We start from the raw sequence: 18,548 nt of genomic DNA on the forward strand, positions 1-18,548 counted from the left end.
ACAGGGACTGCTATGGGATCAGATTTGTCCAGGAATGTTCTCAATACAGTTCTCAGTCTCCTTTTAGGAAAGGAGTGGCTGAAATGCCGTGGGATTAGTGACCATAATTTCATAAGGTTTCAAATAAAGGGATATTGAGGTTTGAGTCAGGAAAAAAGAAGGCATACATCAGGTGTAGGTAGCTGACTGAGTTGGGATGTCATGTTATACTGTAGCTGTAAAGATATTGGTGAACAGTATCTGGAATGTTGTGAGCGGTTCAAGTTGTCACATTATAGAGGGGATATTAAACAAGAGGGGCTACAATTGATATTCACAGATGCTGCTGCGAGAGTCCAGCGGCATGGACTTGGTTTTCTAGAACAGCAGCACGCAGGCCTACTGGAAAATCATCTTTCGGCCACTAGGCTGGCATCAAACTACTGGTTCACACCAAACTTAGACAGGATTGTTTCCATGGAAAAAATCAGTCCTCAACCTTCTATACCAAATAAAATGTTAACTTACTGAATATGATAAACTTAAAGGAACATCTCTAAAGGAGGACTGGGATTAATTTTAAAGGGTCTCCATTAACCATCTGGGTTGAAATCTTCACACTCAAATCCCCACACATGATGCTATCATCAAAATAAAATTCACTGTGGCAGGACACTGCTGCTACATGATTCAAAGAGCAATTTTAATAAATTTTTACAGTAGAACAATATTTTCAAAGAAAGGTAACTTGATTGCTCCAGATTCCTGCTTCTACGGTCTCTTGTGTGCCCAGATCCTTTGGCAGGTTGGGTCAGCGAGAGATGATTAGAGGCTGACTGACTGTCTGCCGTGGTGGGCTGTGTGACGCAGTCCTGCCCCCACTCAGTGTACCCGGAGAAAGATGAGTCATAGTGCCTCACCTAAAAACTCAATAATTTGCACATTACAGATTCTGTTTAACGCTATCACCAAACTGGACATCTTATAAAACAAATCACAACGCTGGGAAGATTAACAGTAATAGTCAGCGTGGTTCTGGTCCTGAGCGTTGCTCTGAAGCCAGACTTTTGTCTTCTAATCAAAATAATGTGAATGTTTTCAGCTTTAATGGCCCCTCTCCACAGCCTGCAGGATATAGTAATGTAAAAGGTGACAGCAATGGAGAGAGATTTCAGTAGAGAATGGGTATTATCCCAGTGAAACAGGCAGAAAAAAGCTGAAGGTCAAGGCCTGCATACAACACTCCTTTGATGACATCTTCTGAATAGATTATGGAACCTTTTCCCCCCGCCACTTCATTTATGTCTTTTACGTTTGTTTCTGATCTTGAATGTGGTTCTGGAACTGTTGGAGATCAGTTGGGGGCTTCAGCACTCTACAGTCTCTGAGGTTACGGGAGACAAAGGCAGCGTGAGCACGCCTCATGGTGAGAAGGTTGCAGGCCAACGTTTGACCCATTTCACCGATTAACGCTTCCATTTTTCATCAGTTAAAGCGACGAGGTAGATTGAAACGTCGAGGAGGCTGGGGAATTTTGGAGTTCGTTCGGGTGGCCCAGCACTCTGCAGTCTCAGGAGGCAGTATCATAGCAGACAAGCTGCAGGATGTAGCAAAGCCGATGTTTGGCTCCATTTCACCGATTTAAGCTCCAACTGTTCACCAATTAAAGCGACAAGGGCGATTGAAGTATCGAAGCGAGTGCAGAGGGTGAGCAGGAGCTGCTTGTCTTGTGATCAGTAATGGAGAGGGAATAACCTGCTGCTGTGCCTGGGCTCAGTCAGTATTATCCAGGTTTTTCTTCATTTTTCCATTTGGACTTTGGACTATAGATTCTGTTTTTCAGTCTTACAGCTTTTATATTCTATGGTATATTGCCTGATCTGTTTTGTTCGTTTTTTTTGTGTTGGGGAGATTTGGGGGCTGACATGCCTGCTTCATTTTTGTTTGTTTTTGTGTGGGGAGGTGGGATATTGGGCTTGATGATCGTGTTGCCTTTCATGGCTACCCGGAGAACTGAAGAATTTCTGAGTTGTATACTTTGATAGTAAAATGAGCCTTTGAACTTTGTGGGCCATGGCAAGTCCAGTCTTGGCCTCAACACCACTTTCCCACCCTCTTCTCTTCCTCATCTCCATCTCAAGGAGCCTTTCTGCCCTCCCACTTTCCCTGCCATCGCTGATGAAAAATTGATAACCTAAGTTGTTAGCTCTGGCTCTCTGCACAGATGCTGACTGGCAGGGTGAGTATTCTCAGCTTGTCCCCGTAGAGAGAATTCAATACCATGGGTTCCCTGCTGTCTGTAGACCTGAGGGACCCAGCACCTTGCAGTGAGCAGGACAGGTACTGAGAGAGACTGGGGAGTGAGTGTGCACAACAGTGACGGTATGCATACTCTGCCCCACAGTGCAGGGAAGGTGAACTCAGTGATCCCACATCAGCCATTCTGTGCCCAAAAATCAAGAACACGATGATGCTTAGATGCTGCCTGCAGATTTTCCCTCTGTCTGTGGAGAGGCCCCAGTATTTATAATAAAAACAAAAAATGGCAGAACTATTCAGCATGTCAGGCCCCAAGTGTGGGAAAGAGAAATGGAGTTAATGTTTCAGGCCAAAGATCCTTTGTCATAATATTTTGGTATTAATAGCCATGTTGCAAGGAAATTCTTATCAGCATTAGATTAATTGGTTATAATTATACAGCACAGAAACAGGTCCTTTGACACATCATCCATGCAAACAAGATGCCCCATCCAAGTTACTCCCATTTGTCAACGTTTGCCCCATGTCCCTCTTACATGTTGGTACCAAAGACATAGGCAGGAAGAGGGATGAGGTTCTGAAGTGTGAGTTTCAGGAACTAGGCAGAAGACTGAAGAACAGGACCTCAAGGGTGGCGTTCTCAGGATTGCTGCCAGTGCTACGTGATGTTGATGGTGAGAATTGGAGGAGATGGCAGTTCAATGTGTGGCTGAGGAGTTGGTGCAGAGGTCAGGGTTTTAGATTTTTGGATCATTGGGATCTCTTCTGGGGAAGGTGGGACCTGTACAGATTGGATGGGTTGCACCTGAACTCGAGGGGGAGCAATATCCTTGCAGGTAGATTTGCTAGCATGGCTCAGGAGGGTTTAAACTAATTTGCAAGGGGGATGGGACCCGGAGCGATCGATAGAGCAGTGAAAGAAGTGCATGGAGTAAAGCCAGATCTAACATAGAGAGGCTTTGAGGAAAGAGAAGCAGAATAAAGGATGTAAAGGTAGTAAGGTAGAAGGGCTAAAGTGTGTGTACCTCAATGCAAGAAGCATCAGGAACAAAGGTGATGAACTGAGAACTTGGATACATACATGGAATTATGATGTAGTGGCCATTACAGAGACTTGGCTGGCACCAGGGCAGGAATGGATTCTCAATATTCCTGGATTTCAGTGCTTTAAAAGGGATGGGGGGGGTGCATTACTGGTCAGGGATACTATTACAGCTACAGAAAGGGTAGGTAATGTAGCAGGATCCTCTTTTGAGTCAGTATGGGTGGAAGTCAGGAACAGGAAGGGAGCAGTTACTCTATTGGGAGTATTCTATAGGCCTCCTGGTAGCAGCAGAGATACAGAGGAGCTGAGAGGTGCAAAAATAACAGGGTTGTTATCATGGGTGACTTTAACTTCCCTAATATTGATTGGCACCTGATTAGTTCCAAGGGTTTAGACGGGGCAGAATTTGTTAGGTGTGTCCAGAACGGATTCCTGTCACAGTATGTTGACAGGCCGACTAGGGGGAATGCCATACTAGGTCTAGTACTAGGTAATGAACCAGGTGAGATCACAGATCTCTCAGTGGGTGAGCATCTGGGGGACAGTGACCACCGCTCCCTGGCCTTTAGCATTATCATGGAAAAGGATAGAATCAGAGAGGACAGGAAAATTTTTAACTGGGGAAGGGCAAATTATGAGGCTATAAGGCTAGAACTTGCGGGTGTGAATTGGGATGATGTTTTTGCAGGGAAATGTACTATGGACACGTGGTCGATGTTTAGGGATCTCCTGCAGGATGTTAGGGATAAATTTGTCCCTGTGAGGAAGATAAAGAATGGTAGGGTGAAGGAACCATGGGTGACAAGTGAGGTGGAAAATCTAGTCAGGTGGAAGAAGGCAGCATACATGAGGTTTAGGAAGCAAGGATCAGATGGGTCTATTGAGAATATAGGGAAGCAAGAAAGGAGCTTAAGAAGGGGCTGAGAAGAGCAAGAAGGGGGCATGAGAAGGCCTTGGCGAATAGGGTAAAGGAAAACTCCAAGGCATTCTTCAATTATGTGAAGAACAAAAGGATGACAGGAGTGAAGGTAGGACTGATTAGAGATAAAGGTGGGAAGATGTGCCTGGAGGCTGTGGAAGTGAGCAAGGTCCTCAATGAATACTTCTCTTCAGTATTCATCAATGAGAGGGAACTTGATGACAGTGAGGACAATATGAGTGAGGTTGATGTTCTGGAGCATGTTGATATTAAGGGAGAGGAGGTGTTGGAGTTGTTAAAATACATTAGGACGGATAAGTCCCCGGGGCCTGACGGAATATTCGCCAGGCTGCTCCACGAGGCAAGGAAAGAGATTGCTGAGCCTCTGGCTAGGATCTTTATGTCCTTGTTGTCCACAGGAACGGTACCAGAGGATTGGAGAGAGGCGAATATTGTCCCCTTGTTCGAAAAAGGTAGTAGGGATAGTCCAGGTAACTATAGACCAGTGAGCCTTACGTCTGTGGTGAGAAAGCTGTTGGAAAAGATTCTCAGAGATAGGATCTATAGGCATTTAGAGAATCATGGTCTGATCAGGGACAGTCAGCATGGCTTTGTGAAGGGCAGATCGTGTCTAACAAGCCTGATAGAGTTCTTTGAGGAGGTAATCAGGCATATAGATGAGGGTAGTGCAGTGGATGTGATCTACATGGATTTTAGTATGGCATTTGACAAGGTTCCACATGGTAAGGAGGGAACGTCGTCTCAGACCGTGAGAGGTCTGCATCAGGCATTTTCATGCCTTACAAGGCACAGATTGGTAGTCTGTGTGGGGCGCCACTCCTCGCACAGACTAGAGCAATGTGTGGTTAGGTGCCTTGCTCAAGGACACAAACACGCTGCCACAGCTGAGGCTCGAACTAGCAACCTTGAGGTAACTAGATGAATGCCTTAACCACTTAGCCACATGCCCAACACTGTAGGGTTATTCAGAAAGTCAGAAGGCATGGGATCCAGGGAAGTTTGGCCAGGTGGATTCAGAATTAGCTTGCTTGCAGAAGGCAGAGGGTTGTGGTGGAGGGAGTACATTCAGATTGGAGGGTTGTGGCTAGTGGTGTCCCACAAGGATCGGTTCTGGGAACTCTACCTTTCGTGATTTTTATTAATGACCTGGATGTGGGGGTAGAAGGGTGGGTTGGCAAGTTTGCAGACAACACAAAGGTTGGTGGTGTTGTAGATAGTTTAGAGGATTGTCGAAGATTGCAGAGAGACATTGATAGGCTGCAGAAGTAGGCTGAGAAGTTGCAGATGGAATTCAACCCAGAGAGGTGTGAGGTGGTACACTTCGGAAGGACAAACTTCAAGGGGGATATTAGAGGAAGCTTTTTCACTCAGAGAGTGGTTGGTGCGTGGAATGCACTGCCTGAGTCAGTGGTGGAGGCAGGTACACTAGTGAAATTTAAGAGAATACTAGACAGATATATGGAGGAATTTAAGGTGGGGGGTTATATGGTAGGCAGGGTTTGAGGGTTGGCACAACATTGTGGGCCGAAGGGCCTGTACTGTGCTGTACTATTCTATGTTCTATGTTAGCCTTTCTTGTCCAGGTTTCTATTAAAAGTTGTTAATGTGGCTGCCTCAACCACTTTCTCTGGCAGCTCGTTCCATATACTGATCATTCTCTGTGTGAAGAACTTGTCTCTCACATTCCTATTAGATTTGTCTCCTCAAACCTTCAGCCATTGCCCCTCATTTTTAATTCCCATCTCTGGGAAAAAGGCTGTGCACATTAATTTATGCCGTTCAGACTTATATACACCTCTTATTTTCCTATGCTCCAGTGAATAAAGTCCTAGCCTCCTCAAACTCTCACTATAACTCAGTCATAAGTCTCGACTCTCCAGCTAAATGGCATCTTTCCCATCACAGAGCAACCAGAACAGAACACAGTTTTCGACGTGTAGCTTCAAAATACTACAACTGCAACATCTCAGTTTCTTGGTGTCTCGACTGATGAGTGCCAACGTGCCAAAAGCTTTCTACATGTCTCTTCACTCATAGGGAACCATGTTATTGTACTGCAAGGTTCCTTTGTTCAACCTGACACTGAGCCAGAGAAATGTGAAACCTGCTTTGCAGAAACAACCCACTTCATGCTCATGGTATGTCTGTACTGTACGCTTGGCCCAAACAATTCCATCCAATCCTACCAGTATAACGTGCACCTTCTCTGCTGTACCTATTGAGGACAGGTGTGATTCTGCAATGTAAAGGAAAGAAAGATTTGGGGAGGAAAGTTGAGGGACAGGTATTGACACTTGGGCAATGGTGGCCAATGGTGGAGAGACACATTGAGGGAAAATCAGAAGGCCAGAAAGATGAAGAGTAAGGGATGGTCTAGGCTATGAAAGAATGTTAACATGAACCCACTGCTCGACTGAGAGCCTGTGCACGAGTGAGTGAAAGATGAAAAGGGACAGGTCCGAGAGTGAAGCACAGCGAAGTAATTGATGTGGACACGGAATCGGGATGGCAGCTGATACTATAGGCTCCAAAGGAAAGCTGATGGTGGTGAAGCTCTAGCCTTGGCTTGATATACTGTACCAGGACAGATTAGTGCTGCTGGTCAAGCAACGAAGTTCAAACCTGACCTCCAGTGGTGTCTGTGTGGAGTTTACACATTCTCTCCATCATCACATGGGTTTCCCTCAGATAGCTCGGTCTCCTCCCACATCCCAAAGATGTGCATGCCAGTGGGTTAACTGGCCACAGTAAATGGTCCCCAGTACGTGGGTGACAGGTGGATTTGGAGGGAGTAGATGGGAGAGTGAGAATGGAAAATGGGGATTAATGTAAGGTTGGTGTAAATGTGTGAGGGTCAGCACAGATAGCCTGTTCTCTTGTGTATGACTAATAGAGATAAGATTGTGTCACAATAATCACAGTACAAGTTAGAGTAAACCATCCCATCACACACTCCCAGCGTCAGACACAGTGAAACCAAACGTCCCATCACACACTGCCGGCGTCAAACATAGTAAAACTAAACCGTCAGTAAAATTAAACTGGCATAGTAAAACTATGTCAGACATAGTAAAACTAAACCATCAGACATAGTGAAATTAAAATTAAACCTTCCCATCACACAGTCCCGGGATCAGACACAGAGTGAAGCTCCCTCTACACTGTCCCATCACACACATCCTGCATCAGGCACAAAATGAAACTCCCTTTACACCCTCCCATCACACACTCCCAGGGTCAGATACAGAGTGAAGCTTCCTCTACACTGACCCGTCACACAATCCCAGTGTAAGACACAGAGTGAAGCTCCCTCCACAACATCCCATCACACACTCCCTGTGATCAGACACAGTGAAAGTTCCTTTATACTGTCCCACCACACACTCCCAGACGCAGAGTGAAGCTCCTTCTTCACATTAATGACTGATTTCTGGATTATGGTGGCATGAGTTAGATATAGAATCATGATCTCTCTGGTGGTATAGCCATGCTCCCTGGTTACTGACTCACTAGAGGCTGTTTTTTTTCTCCTTGGCAAGTCTTATCAATACCAAAATGAGTTTGAACATCTGTTTTTCTCTGTTCTAAGAGAGAAAGTTGGTCACTTGGGCACAGCCATGGCAGAAAGAACTTAATCCTGACAAATGTAAGGTGGTGGATTTGGGGAGGACTTAGGGTCAAATATAAACCATGGATGGTGGGAGTGAGGAACAAGGGATCTTTGGGTACATATGAAAGATTGAGGAAGCTGGGGTGTTTCTGTTTAGAACAAAGAACAATGAGAGGTGACTTGAAAGAGACGTACAAGCTGATAGGAAGCATATATCGAATGGACACCAGAGACTTTTTTTCCGCGGGTAGAAATCGACAATATCAGGGGGCATATCTTCCAAGGTGGCTGGAGGAAAATGTAGGGGTGGTTGTCAGAGGTATGGCTTTTACACAATGGAATGCACTACTGGGTGGTGTTTGAGGCAGATAAATTAGGGAGATTTACAGATAGGCACATGAATGAAAATAATGGAGGGTTATGTAGGAGGGAAGGGTTGGATTGATTTCAGAGTAGGTTAAAAGGTTGGCACAATATCATGGGCCAAAGGGCTATATTGTGCTGTAGTGTTCTATGTGCAAGGCAGAAATAAACAGGATACTTGTTGTCATTGATCAGTACAGAGACTATAAGGGTAAGGAGGCCATGGTACAACTCTACAAAACACTGGTTCGGCCACGCTGGAGTCATGGCTGCAGTTCTGCTCACAACACTACTCGAGGTAGCTGGGTGTGCAGAGGAGATTCACAGGGATATTGGGAATGGAACTCTGTCCTGGGGCACAGGGGCTCTCACAATGTTGCTAAAAGATGCAAACGAACACCTGAGTCACCTCAGACACAGGCTGGAGCAAGGAGTTAGTGTAGATATTGACAAAGTGAGCCAGACACAGGCTAAAGACCACAGGGTTAGTGTAGATATTGACAAAGTGAGCCAGACACAGGCTGAAGACCACAGGGTTAGTGTAGACATTGACAAGGTGGGCCAGACACAGGCTAAAGACCACAGGGTTAGTGTAGACATTGACAAGGTGGGCCAGACACAGGCTAAGGACCACAGGGTTAGTGTAGACATTGACAAGGTGGGCCAGACACAGGCTAAAGACCACAGGGTTAGTGTAGACATTGACAAGGTGAGCCAGACACAGGCTGGAGCAAGGGGTTAGTGTAGACATTGACAAGGTGGGCCAGACACAGGCTGGAGCAAGGGGTTAGTGTAGACATTGACAAGGTGGGCCAGACACAGGCTAAAGACCACAGGGTTAGTGTAGATATTGACAAGGTGAGCCAGACACAGGCTAAAGACCACAGGGTTAGTGTAGACATTGACAAGGTGGGCCAGACACAGGCTAAAGACCACAGGGTTAGTGTAGACATTGACAAGGTGGGCCAGACACAGGCTAAAGACCACAGGGTTAGGATAGATATGGACAAGGTGAGGTGAAGTGGAATTCTGTGCTAGAGAATCGCAGAGCCTGCCTGACTGAAAGGTTTTGACCTGAAATGTTGCGTCTGCTGACCCCAACCTGCTGAGGGTCTCTGGGGTTTTCGGATGTTGTTTAATCAGGGTGGGCACTTCAGTTCTGAGCAGATGTTAGCCTGGTCTTCCAGAAGAGGCTGTGCTGTACTGAATTGTGATGTTTATATGAGAGAGGGTAAGAAATTTAAAAGGGATCTGAGTTCTGGCAATGCCCCGATCAGCGGGGATGGTGTCAGAGGGTGGACGGTATCAAGGCTCTGTACAGGGTAATCAGCCCAGCCAGCAACGGATTAGGTGGCCTCGGTACAGAGAGCAGAGGTGAAGTCAGCCGCAGCGCCGTGTATAAGGGCAGAGAGGCAGCCCCTGACCTGGAAACACAGTGATACATCCATCTCATCAGTCTGCACTTCCCCAAACGATAACGTCATCGTTGATCACATCCGCCAGCAGGACTTCATCATTAGGATAAAGTAGGCATCATTGTCAATAGAGGCACTCACTCCCGAATAATAATTAATAAATTCAAATTGGGTGACCTGCAAATAAACAGGAGAATGAGCTGGAAGCAGAGTAACAGCCGAGAATACCCTCTACACACTCTGTACACCTGAGGAACACACACACTAGGCCAAGGTTCACGCAGAACACACTTCTCCATCGCTCTGCCAAAGGAACATGCATAGTCCCACATCTCTGGAAAACACATGGTTACAGTCAGACTGTGCACAGATTCACAGCTCAGAGACACATACTTTGCAATACATGAAAGCTTACGGAAGGTTCAAAAAACTAGGTAATGATAGAGATCTAGAAGATTATAAGGCTAGCAGGAAGGAGTTTAAGAATGAAATTAGGAGAGCCAGAAGGAGCCATGAGAAGGCCTTGGCGAGCAGCACTAAAGAAAACCTACATTCTACAAGTATGTGAAGAGCAAGAGAATAAGACGTGAGAGAATAGGACCAATCAAGAGTGACAGTGGAAAAGTGTGTATGGAACCGGAGGAGATAGAAACATAGAAAACCTGTAGCACAATACAGGCCCTTCGGCCCACAAAGCTGTGCTGAACATGTCCTTACCTGAGAAATTACCTAGGGTTACCCATACCCTCTATTTTTCTGAGCTCCGTATACCTGTCCAGGAGTCTCTTAAAAGATCCCATCCTATCCATCTCCACCACCGTCGCCGGCAGCCCATTCCACGCACTCACCACTCTCTGCATAAAAAACTTACCCCTGATATAGCAAAGATACTTAATATTTCGCTTCAGCATTCACTATGGAAAAGGATCTTGGCGATTGTAGGGATAACTTACAGCGGATTGAAAAGCTTGAGCATATAGGCATTAAGAAAGAGGATGTGCTGGAGCTTTTGGAAAGCACCAAGTAGGATGTCTCCAGGAACAGATGAGATGTACCCCAGGCTATTCTGGGAGGTGAAGGAGGAGATTGCTGAGCCTCTGGCAATGATCTTTGCATCATCATTGGGGATGGGAGAAGTTCCGGAGGATTGGAGGGTTGCGGATGTTGTTCCCTTATTCAAGAAAGGGAGTAGAGATAGCCCAGGAAATTATAGACCAGTGAGTCTTACTTCAGTGGTTGGTGAAGATCCTGAGATACAGGATTTATGAACATTTGGAGAGGCATAATCTGATTAGGAATAGTCAGCATGGCTTTGTCAAAGGCAGGTTGTACCTTACAAGCCTGATTGAATTATTTGAGGGTGTGACTAAACACATTGATGAAGGTAGAGCAATAGACGTAGTATATATGGATTTTAGCAAGGCATTTGATAAGGTACCCCATACAAGGCTTATTGTGAAAGTAAAGAGGCATGGGTTCCAGCGGGATCTTGCTTTGTGGATCCAGAATTGGCTTGCCCACAGAAGGCAAAGAGTGGTTGTAGATGGGTCATATTCTGCATGGAGGTCGGTGACCTGTGGTGTGCCTCAGGGATCTGTTCTGGGACCCCTTCTCTTTGTGATTTTTATAAATAATCTGGATGAGGAAGTGGGGGGATGGGTTAGTAAATTTACTGATGACACAAATGTTGGAGGTGTTGTGGATAGTGTGGAGGGCTGTCAGAGATTACAGCGGGACACTGATAGGATGCAAAACTGAGTTGAGAAATGGCAGATGGAGTTCAACCCAGATAAGTGTGAGGTGGTTCATTTTGGTAGGTCAAATTTGATGGCAAAATATAGCATTAATAGTAAGACTCTTGGCAGTGTGGAGGATCAGAGGAATCTTGGGGTCCGAGTCCATAGGACACTCAAAGCTGCTGTGCAGGTTGACTCTGTGGTTAAGAAGGCATACAGTGTATTGGCCTTCATCAATCGTGGGATTGAGTTTAAGAGCCAAAAGGTCATGTTACAGCCATATAGAACCCTGGTCAGACACCACTTGGAGTACTGTGCTCAGTTCTGGTCACCACACTACAGGAAGGATGTGGAAACTATAGACAGGATGCAGAGGGAATTTACAAGGATGTTGCCTGGATTGGGGAGCATGCCCTATGAGAACAGGTTGAGTGAACTTGGCCTTTTCTCCTTGGAGTGACGGAGGATGAGAGGTGACCTGATAGAGGTGTACAAGATGATGAGAGGCATTGATCGTGTGGATAGTCAGAGGCTTTTTCCCAGGGCTGAGATGGCTAGCACGAGAGAAAACAGTTTTAAGGTGCTTGGAAGTAGGTACAGAGGAGATGTCAGGGCAAAGTTTTTTACGCAGAGTGGCACGGCTATGGTTAACACTAGGTAATTTCAAAGTAAGTACATGTTCGGCACAGCATTGTGGGCCAAGGGGCCTGTATTGTGCTCTAGGTTTTCTATGTTCTGCAGAACACATACACTTATACAGGACACCTGCACTACACATACAGTCCTGCATGCATACACAGTGCGGAGTGCTCCATCCATGGGCCACACATTCTCTGGTCAGGACACGGCCTGATTCACAGCCTGTGGAACATGGGCGTCCCACTTACCTATCCTCCAAGGGATGCGCACACGGTCCTACATGCTCTTCGCGCCCACACACTGTCCTACGCACCTCCCATGCTCACTCGCGCAGAACGTACACAGTCTGGTACACTCCGAAGAACACAGGATACTCATACAGACTCTGTAAAATACCAGCATCCTCCACACCCACTGACCACACTCCATGGGCTCATACGTGTTGCCTTAGACATGACCATCTCCCACTGCCTCTCCCCCCAGTCTGTCACTGCGTGCTCCATAGTCTAAACGTTTACAGTTTGGCACTGAGAATACTGGTTTTCCTGTGCCTCTACACATATGTACACATTTATTGACTGTTGCTCCGAGCTCAGATTACTAGGCCAGACCTGTCACTCTGACCTGGCACCAGTCAACTGGGTGTTAGTAGTAACTTCAAATTCAGATTCAATGACACTTGTTTGGGAAGTTGTGTGGGATTAGGCTGGGAATGAGGACGGGGTGTGGGGGGTGGTAGTTGGGAAGTTGAGGTGCCATTGAATCACAATGATGCAGTCTGCCAGGTTAGTCACAGCAACTTCAGGCGCAGCGCCCCTCCGTGTGAGGGTCCTGCAGTCCATCATTGCCCAAGCCCGCCCTCTTCCCGCAGTAATTGAAAGGGGCTTTGCCATCAGTCCGAGGGGGTTCTGGGCTCAAGTTAGGGCTTGACTGACTGAAGACCCCAAGTCTTCAATGCAGAAGGTCAATGCAATAACTCCTCAAGCAGGAGACCCACCAGCCTCCTGACCATACCTCCTCCCACCACTATTCCTTCACCTCTTCCCTTCATACCACCTGGGGGCCCAAACAACTCACTCACACTGGTTTTCATACTGATGTCTCCTCCGCACTGGAGAAACCAGGCACAGACCTATTCAGTGTATTGCGTCCGTACTACAGTGGACTGGGTGATCGCTTTGTAGAGGACCTGCTTTGTTTATGCATACTTTTCATAAATTCTATTGTATTTCTTTATTTCCTATCAATGCCTGCAAGAAAATGAATCTCAAGGTAGTGTATGTGCTTTGAATAAACTTACTTTCACTTTGACTTCAGTCCAGAGGGTTTTCCCAGACCTTCCTGTCGTTGGACACTTTAATTCCCCATCCCACTCCCAACTTTGACGCTTCCTTTGGTATCTGACTTCACTCCAATTAAACTCAATGCAAAGCCCAAGGACAGCACCTCACCTTCTGACTGGCATCACTGCAGACCTCCGGATGCCACCCTCCAGCCTTGCACCTCACATCTCTAACATGCGAGTTTTAACTTCTGATCTTGATTCCTCTTCCAGGTACCTTCCCACAGGCAGTGTCAATCTCTCCTGGTCTACACTCTCCCACAGAACCACCGCCCCTCAGTGAGGTTCTCCATATTCCTCCCAGTTCACTCAGCAAATTAAAACTTATTTTCACCTTTTCCCATTCCAATGAAAAACCTTCAACCCAGAATGTGACTGTTTCTGCACAGGTGCTGCCTGACTTGTTGAGTGTTTCAGGCATTCTCTGTCCTTATTTTGAAAAGCACAGACCAGATTTCCAGGTGATCCTGCTGCAGGGTGTCAGCCGGTGGCCCAGGCTAACACTCACCCTGGTGCAAGATGGGCATACTGCTGGATGGCAAAGCCCCCTCAACATGTCAGATGCTCGGCATAAAATTTACCGGTACAGCAGTGAACACAGGTTAGTGGAAAGTATAGCACCAACAGCCAGAGGGAGCTAGTGGTCCAGTAATCACAGTGCTACAGCAGGCAGCTTCTGCCTCCCCTCTCCAGGTAAACCGCGATCTACATGTACACACATGACAGCCGCAGAGACAGAAGGTGAGCTTCAGGGAAACGGCAAATCTGACACTCTGATGAAATAACCCAAGGTTTCTCTCCCACGCTCTGCGTACAGCAGAATGGTTCAATGAGCCGCTTCACTGTTTGTCAGGAATGCCCGATTTTCATCGCCAGGTTAGTCGAGAACATTCTGATCCTGTCCCACTGCCTGTCTGGGACTGGGATTCTCACTGAGCCGAGCTGTGGATATGTTGGGGCCAGGTTATTCTCATCAGAGTGCAGAGTTGGTGATTTGTATAACCCTGGTGGGTGAGAGAGTGAGGGGAACAGAGAGTGTTTACCCCCAGGCACAAGGATGCCTGTTAAAGTTTCCAGGCATTTTGCATCATGACGATGAAATAGACGTCCGTGTCGATGGAAGCACTGACACCCGCATAGTAATTTAGAAACTCCTCCATTGTCACCTACAGTCACATCAAACAGGGGTTACCACACTACACATCAGTTCACCGATATGTGGAAGGAACATGGCAGGGTAAAGTGGCAGGAGCAGAGACCACAAACCCCTGTCTGATTTACAACCCCGCCCGAACACCAAGTCCATCCCAACCAAACTACTTCCCCAACACCAACCCAATTCCCATACCCAAACCCCAACACCAACCCCAACCCCATTCCCAAACCCACCCCCGACACCAACCCCATTCCCAAACCCAACCCAACACCAACCCCATTCCCAAACCCACCCCTGACACCAACCCCATTCCCAAACCCACTCCAACACCAACCCCATTCCCAAACCCACCCCAACACCAACCCCATTCCCAAACCCACCCCCGACACCAACCCCATTCCCAAACCCACTCCAACACCAACCCCATTCCCAAAGCCACTCCAACACCAACCGCATTCCCAAACCCACCCCAACACCAACCCCATTCCCAAACCCACCCCAACACCAACCTCATTCCCAAACCCACCCCAACCACATTCCCAAACCCACTCCAACACCAACCCCATTCCCAAACCAACCCCAGTCCCATACCCAAACACCGACACCACCCCGATTCCCACACCCAACACTGACACTAACCCCATTCTCACCCAAACACTCCTTGACACCACCCCCTACCCAACCCACCAACCACATTCCCAAACCCACCCCAACACCAACCCCATTCCCAAACCCACCCCCGACACCAACCCCATTCCCAAACTCCTATCCAACACCAACCCCATTCCCAAACCCACCCCTGACACCAACCCCATTCCCAAACCCACTCCAACACCAACCACATTCCCAAACCCACCCCAACACCAACCGCATTCCCAAACCCACTCCAACACCAACCCCATTCCCAAACCCACCCTGACACCAATTCCAATCTCAACCCAGCTCCTCCTTGACACCAACCCCATCCCCAACCCAACCCCTCCCCTGACACCAATCCCATTCCTAATCCCTCCCCAACACGAAACTCCCTCCACAACCCAACACCAACCCCATTCCCAAACCAGCCCCAGTCCCACACCCAAACACCGACACCACCCCGATTCCCACACCCAACACTAACACTAACCTATTATCACCCAAACACTCCTTGACACCACCCCCCTACCCAACCCAACACCAACCACATTCCCAAACCCACCCCAACACCAACCCTGTTCTCAACCCAACCCCTCCAACATCAACCCCATCCTCAACCCAACCCCTCCCCCAAAACCCCATCCCCAACCCTGCGCTGACACCAACCCCCAACACCAGCTGCATTCCTAATCCCCTTCCCAACACCAACCTCATTCTCAATCCAACACTCCCCGACATCAACCCCATCACCAACCCAACCCCTCCTCCAAAACCAACCCCATCTGCAACCCAGCCCCTCCCTGACACGAACACTATTCTCAATCCAACCCCTTCCTGATACCAACATCAACCCCATTCCCAACCCATCCCTTCCCCCGACACCAACCCTATTCTCCACCCAACTCTTCTCCCGACACAAACCCTATTCCCAACCCATCCCTTCCCCCGACACCAACCCTATTCTCAACCCAACTCTTCTCCCGACACAAACCCTGTTCCCAACCCATCCCTTCCCCCGACACCAACCCTATTCTCAACCCAACTCTCCTCCCGACACCAACCCTATTCTCAACTCAACTCTTCTCCCGAAACCAACCCTATTCTCAACCCAACTCTTCTCCCGACACCAACCCTATTCTCAATTCAACTCTCCTCCCGACACCAACCCTATTCTCAACCCAACTCTTCTGCCGACACCAACCCTATTCTCAATTCAACTCTCCTCCCGACACCAACCCCATTCCCAACCCAATCCCTCCCCTGGCACCAACCCAACATACCCCCGATACCAACCCCATTCCGAGCTCAACCCCCAACACCAGCCCCATTCCTAATCCCTCACCCAACAACAATCCCATTTTCTACCCCTCCCCAGCACCATTCCCATTTCCAAACTAACCCCTTCCTGACACCAACCCAACTCCCAACACCTCTCCCGACTGTATTACTTCTCTTCCACACCTCAGACTGAACTCAAGATAGTTTAAGGTCATTTCCAGTTCACAAGTGCAAAGTGTGATGCAGCACAAAAACAAACACAATAAGATACTATAATAATAGAAAACACAATAAATATAAATACATAAGGTGGCTTATCTACATAGATTGACTATAAAGTGATGCTAGGCGCAGGAGTGTCTGTACATATGGCGACTGATAAGAAATGATAAAGTAGCGGTGGCTGAGGTACCCACTTTGAGGATGATGCTGAGGGTCTACTGAACAGGGCCCATGGTTTGGACATAACAAACATCCTGTCAGCTATCAGAGACTCGGTTAAACTACAGCAGGGTGTCCCAAGACCCCTGAGTTATCGAGGGGTCAGTTCTCTTTCTCTACTTACAATTCCATCCTTATCATAGGGCGAGTCAAAGTTGTCGAGAAATGTGCGGAAGAGCTGCTCCTCTGTCATTTCCCCATTCTGATACTTGGGGTGATGTTTGCAATTGTACACCCCTCGCAGATCCTCGACGGTGATCACACCATCTCCTGTCTTGTCCAGCTTACGGAAGGCCTGTGTGATGACCTCCTTTCTTGCGTTGGACATGGGCGGCTGAGAGAGAGCGTGAGAGAGGGAGATAAAAAGAGTGAAACCATACTCTCTAACACAGTATAATCCCAATACATATCCAATACCAGGACTGGATCTTCATCAAACTATCATTACACAACCAAAACTTTCATTTTTTAGCCCATCACCCTTACGCCAACAGCAGCTTGCCAGAGTCCTCTGCCCTGAGCCGTTCTTTCCAGTTGTCCCTAGGTGCAGCCCAACTTTTTGGTGTATCCTTTCTTTCTCAGGGATGAGGTCTTTGGAGCTTCGGTTGGCATTTCTGTAGCTCTAGGTTTTTTATGGGATGAGATTGCTAGTCCCATACCAAACCCTCTTCCTTTTGCAGTCGGGCTTGGGACCATCCTCGGTAAGGTTTCCAAACCCCTCATTTCTCCCATATCCTCTCCAGCACACCTACCTCCTCCTTGCCTCAACTCATGGAATACAAGTTACTTCATGGTTAGTCATAGAACACCACAACAGAGAAACAGGCCCTTTGGCCCTTCAACTTTGTGCTGAACTGTGGTATAACACTATAGCAAAGAAACAGCCCTTCAGCCCATCAAGTCAGTGCCAAACTGCTATCCTGCCCAGTTCCATTTACCTGGACCATACCCTCCTCATCCATATACCTATCCAAACTTCTCATAAGTCATACAATCATAGAACACTACAGCACAGAAACGGGCCCTTTGGCCCATCTAGTCTGTACTTAGCTATTAACTTCTCTAAAATGTTGAAGTCGAAACCTGCATCCACCACTTCTGCTGCCAGCTCATTCCACACCCTCACTAACATCTGTGTGAAGAAGTTCAGCCTTGTGTTCCCTTTAAACATTTCAACTTTCATCCTTAACCCATAACTTCTAATTGTAGTCTCATCCATCCTCAGTGAAAAATCTGCTTGCTTTTACCCTACCTAACTCCCTCATAATTGTGTATACCTGCAGAATCTTTTGTGTTTACAGATGATGTATACCCTCCAATTGTTTGCATTCATTTCCCCAAACAATAACTATGAACACTGTGTCGGCAGCTGAGTACTGCTCTTTTATGAACCATGTTCAAGGGCGCCTAGGTCCGTCGGCATCTCAGACCCTGCAGTCTCTCACCATCAACATAATTTGCCACTCCGAGTCCTGGATGCCTTACACTAGACTGGAAGAAGAACAAATGATTTCAGAATCAAAATCAGAATTAATATCACTGTCTTCTGTTGTGAAACTTGTTGTTTTGCAGCAGCAGAACATTGTAATATGTAATAACAAAAAACTATAAAATTGTAATGAGGAATATAGTATTAAAAAATTAATTGAGATAAGAAATGCAAAAGGGAAGAGAGAAAAAAAAGTGAGATCATGTTCATAGGTTCATTG

At 47.1% G+C, this 18,548-nt stretch overlaps 1 protein-coding gene across 6 annotated transcripts in view; it reads right to left on the bottom strand.

Annotated features, from left to right (window-relative positions):
- Positions 1–680: 680 nt before the first annotated feature.
- Positions 681–18,548, bottom strand: part of capslb (calcyphosine-like b) — a 30,728-nt gene continuing 12,860 nt past the window's right edge. For 5 of the 6 annotated variants that reach the window (XM_072257507.1, XM_072257502.1, XM_072257505.1 and 2 more), the window contains 3 exons: positions 16,964–17,173; positions 14,372–14,494; positions 9,716–9,788 (listed from right to left, as the gene is read on the bottom strand). In XM_072257507.1, coding sequence (XP_072113608.1) covers positions 14,393–14,494; positions 16,964–17,173 — 312 coding nt within the window. In that variant the 3' untranslated portion in view covers positions 9,716–9,788; positions 14,372–14,392. Of the gene's footprint in view, positions 9,789–14,371; positions 14,495–16,963; positions 17,174–18,548 lie in introns of all 6 variants that reach the window. The other variant, XM_072257506.1, reaches the window with a different exon arrangement.

The sequence above is a fragment of the Mobula birostris genome, chromosome 5 (assembly GCF_030028105.1).
Source record: "Mobula birostris isolate sMobBir1 chromosome 5, sMobBir1.hap1, whole genome shotgun sequence".
Lineage (NCBI taxonomy): Eukaryota > Metazoa > Chordata > Chondrichthyes > Myliobatiformes > Myliobatidae > Mobula > Mobula birostris.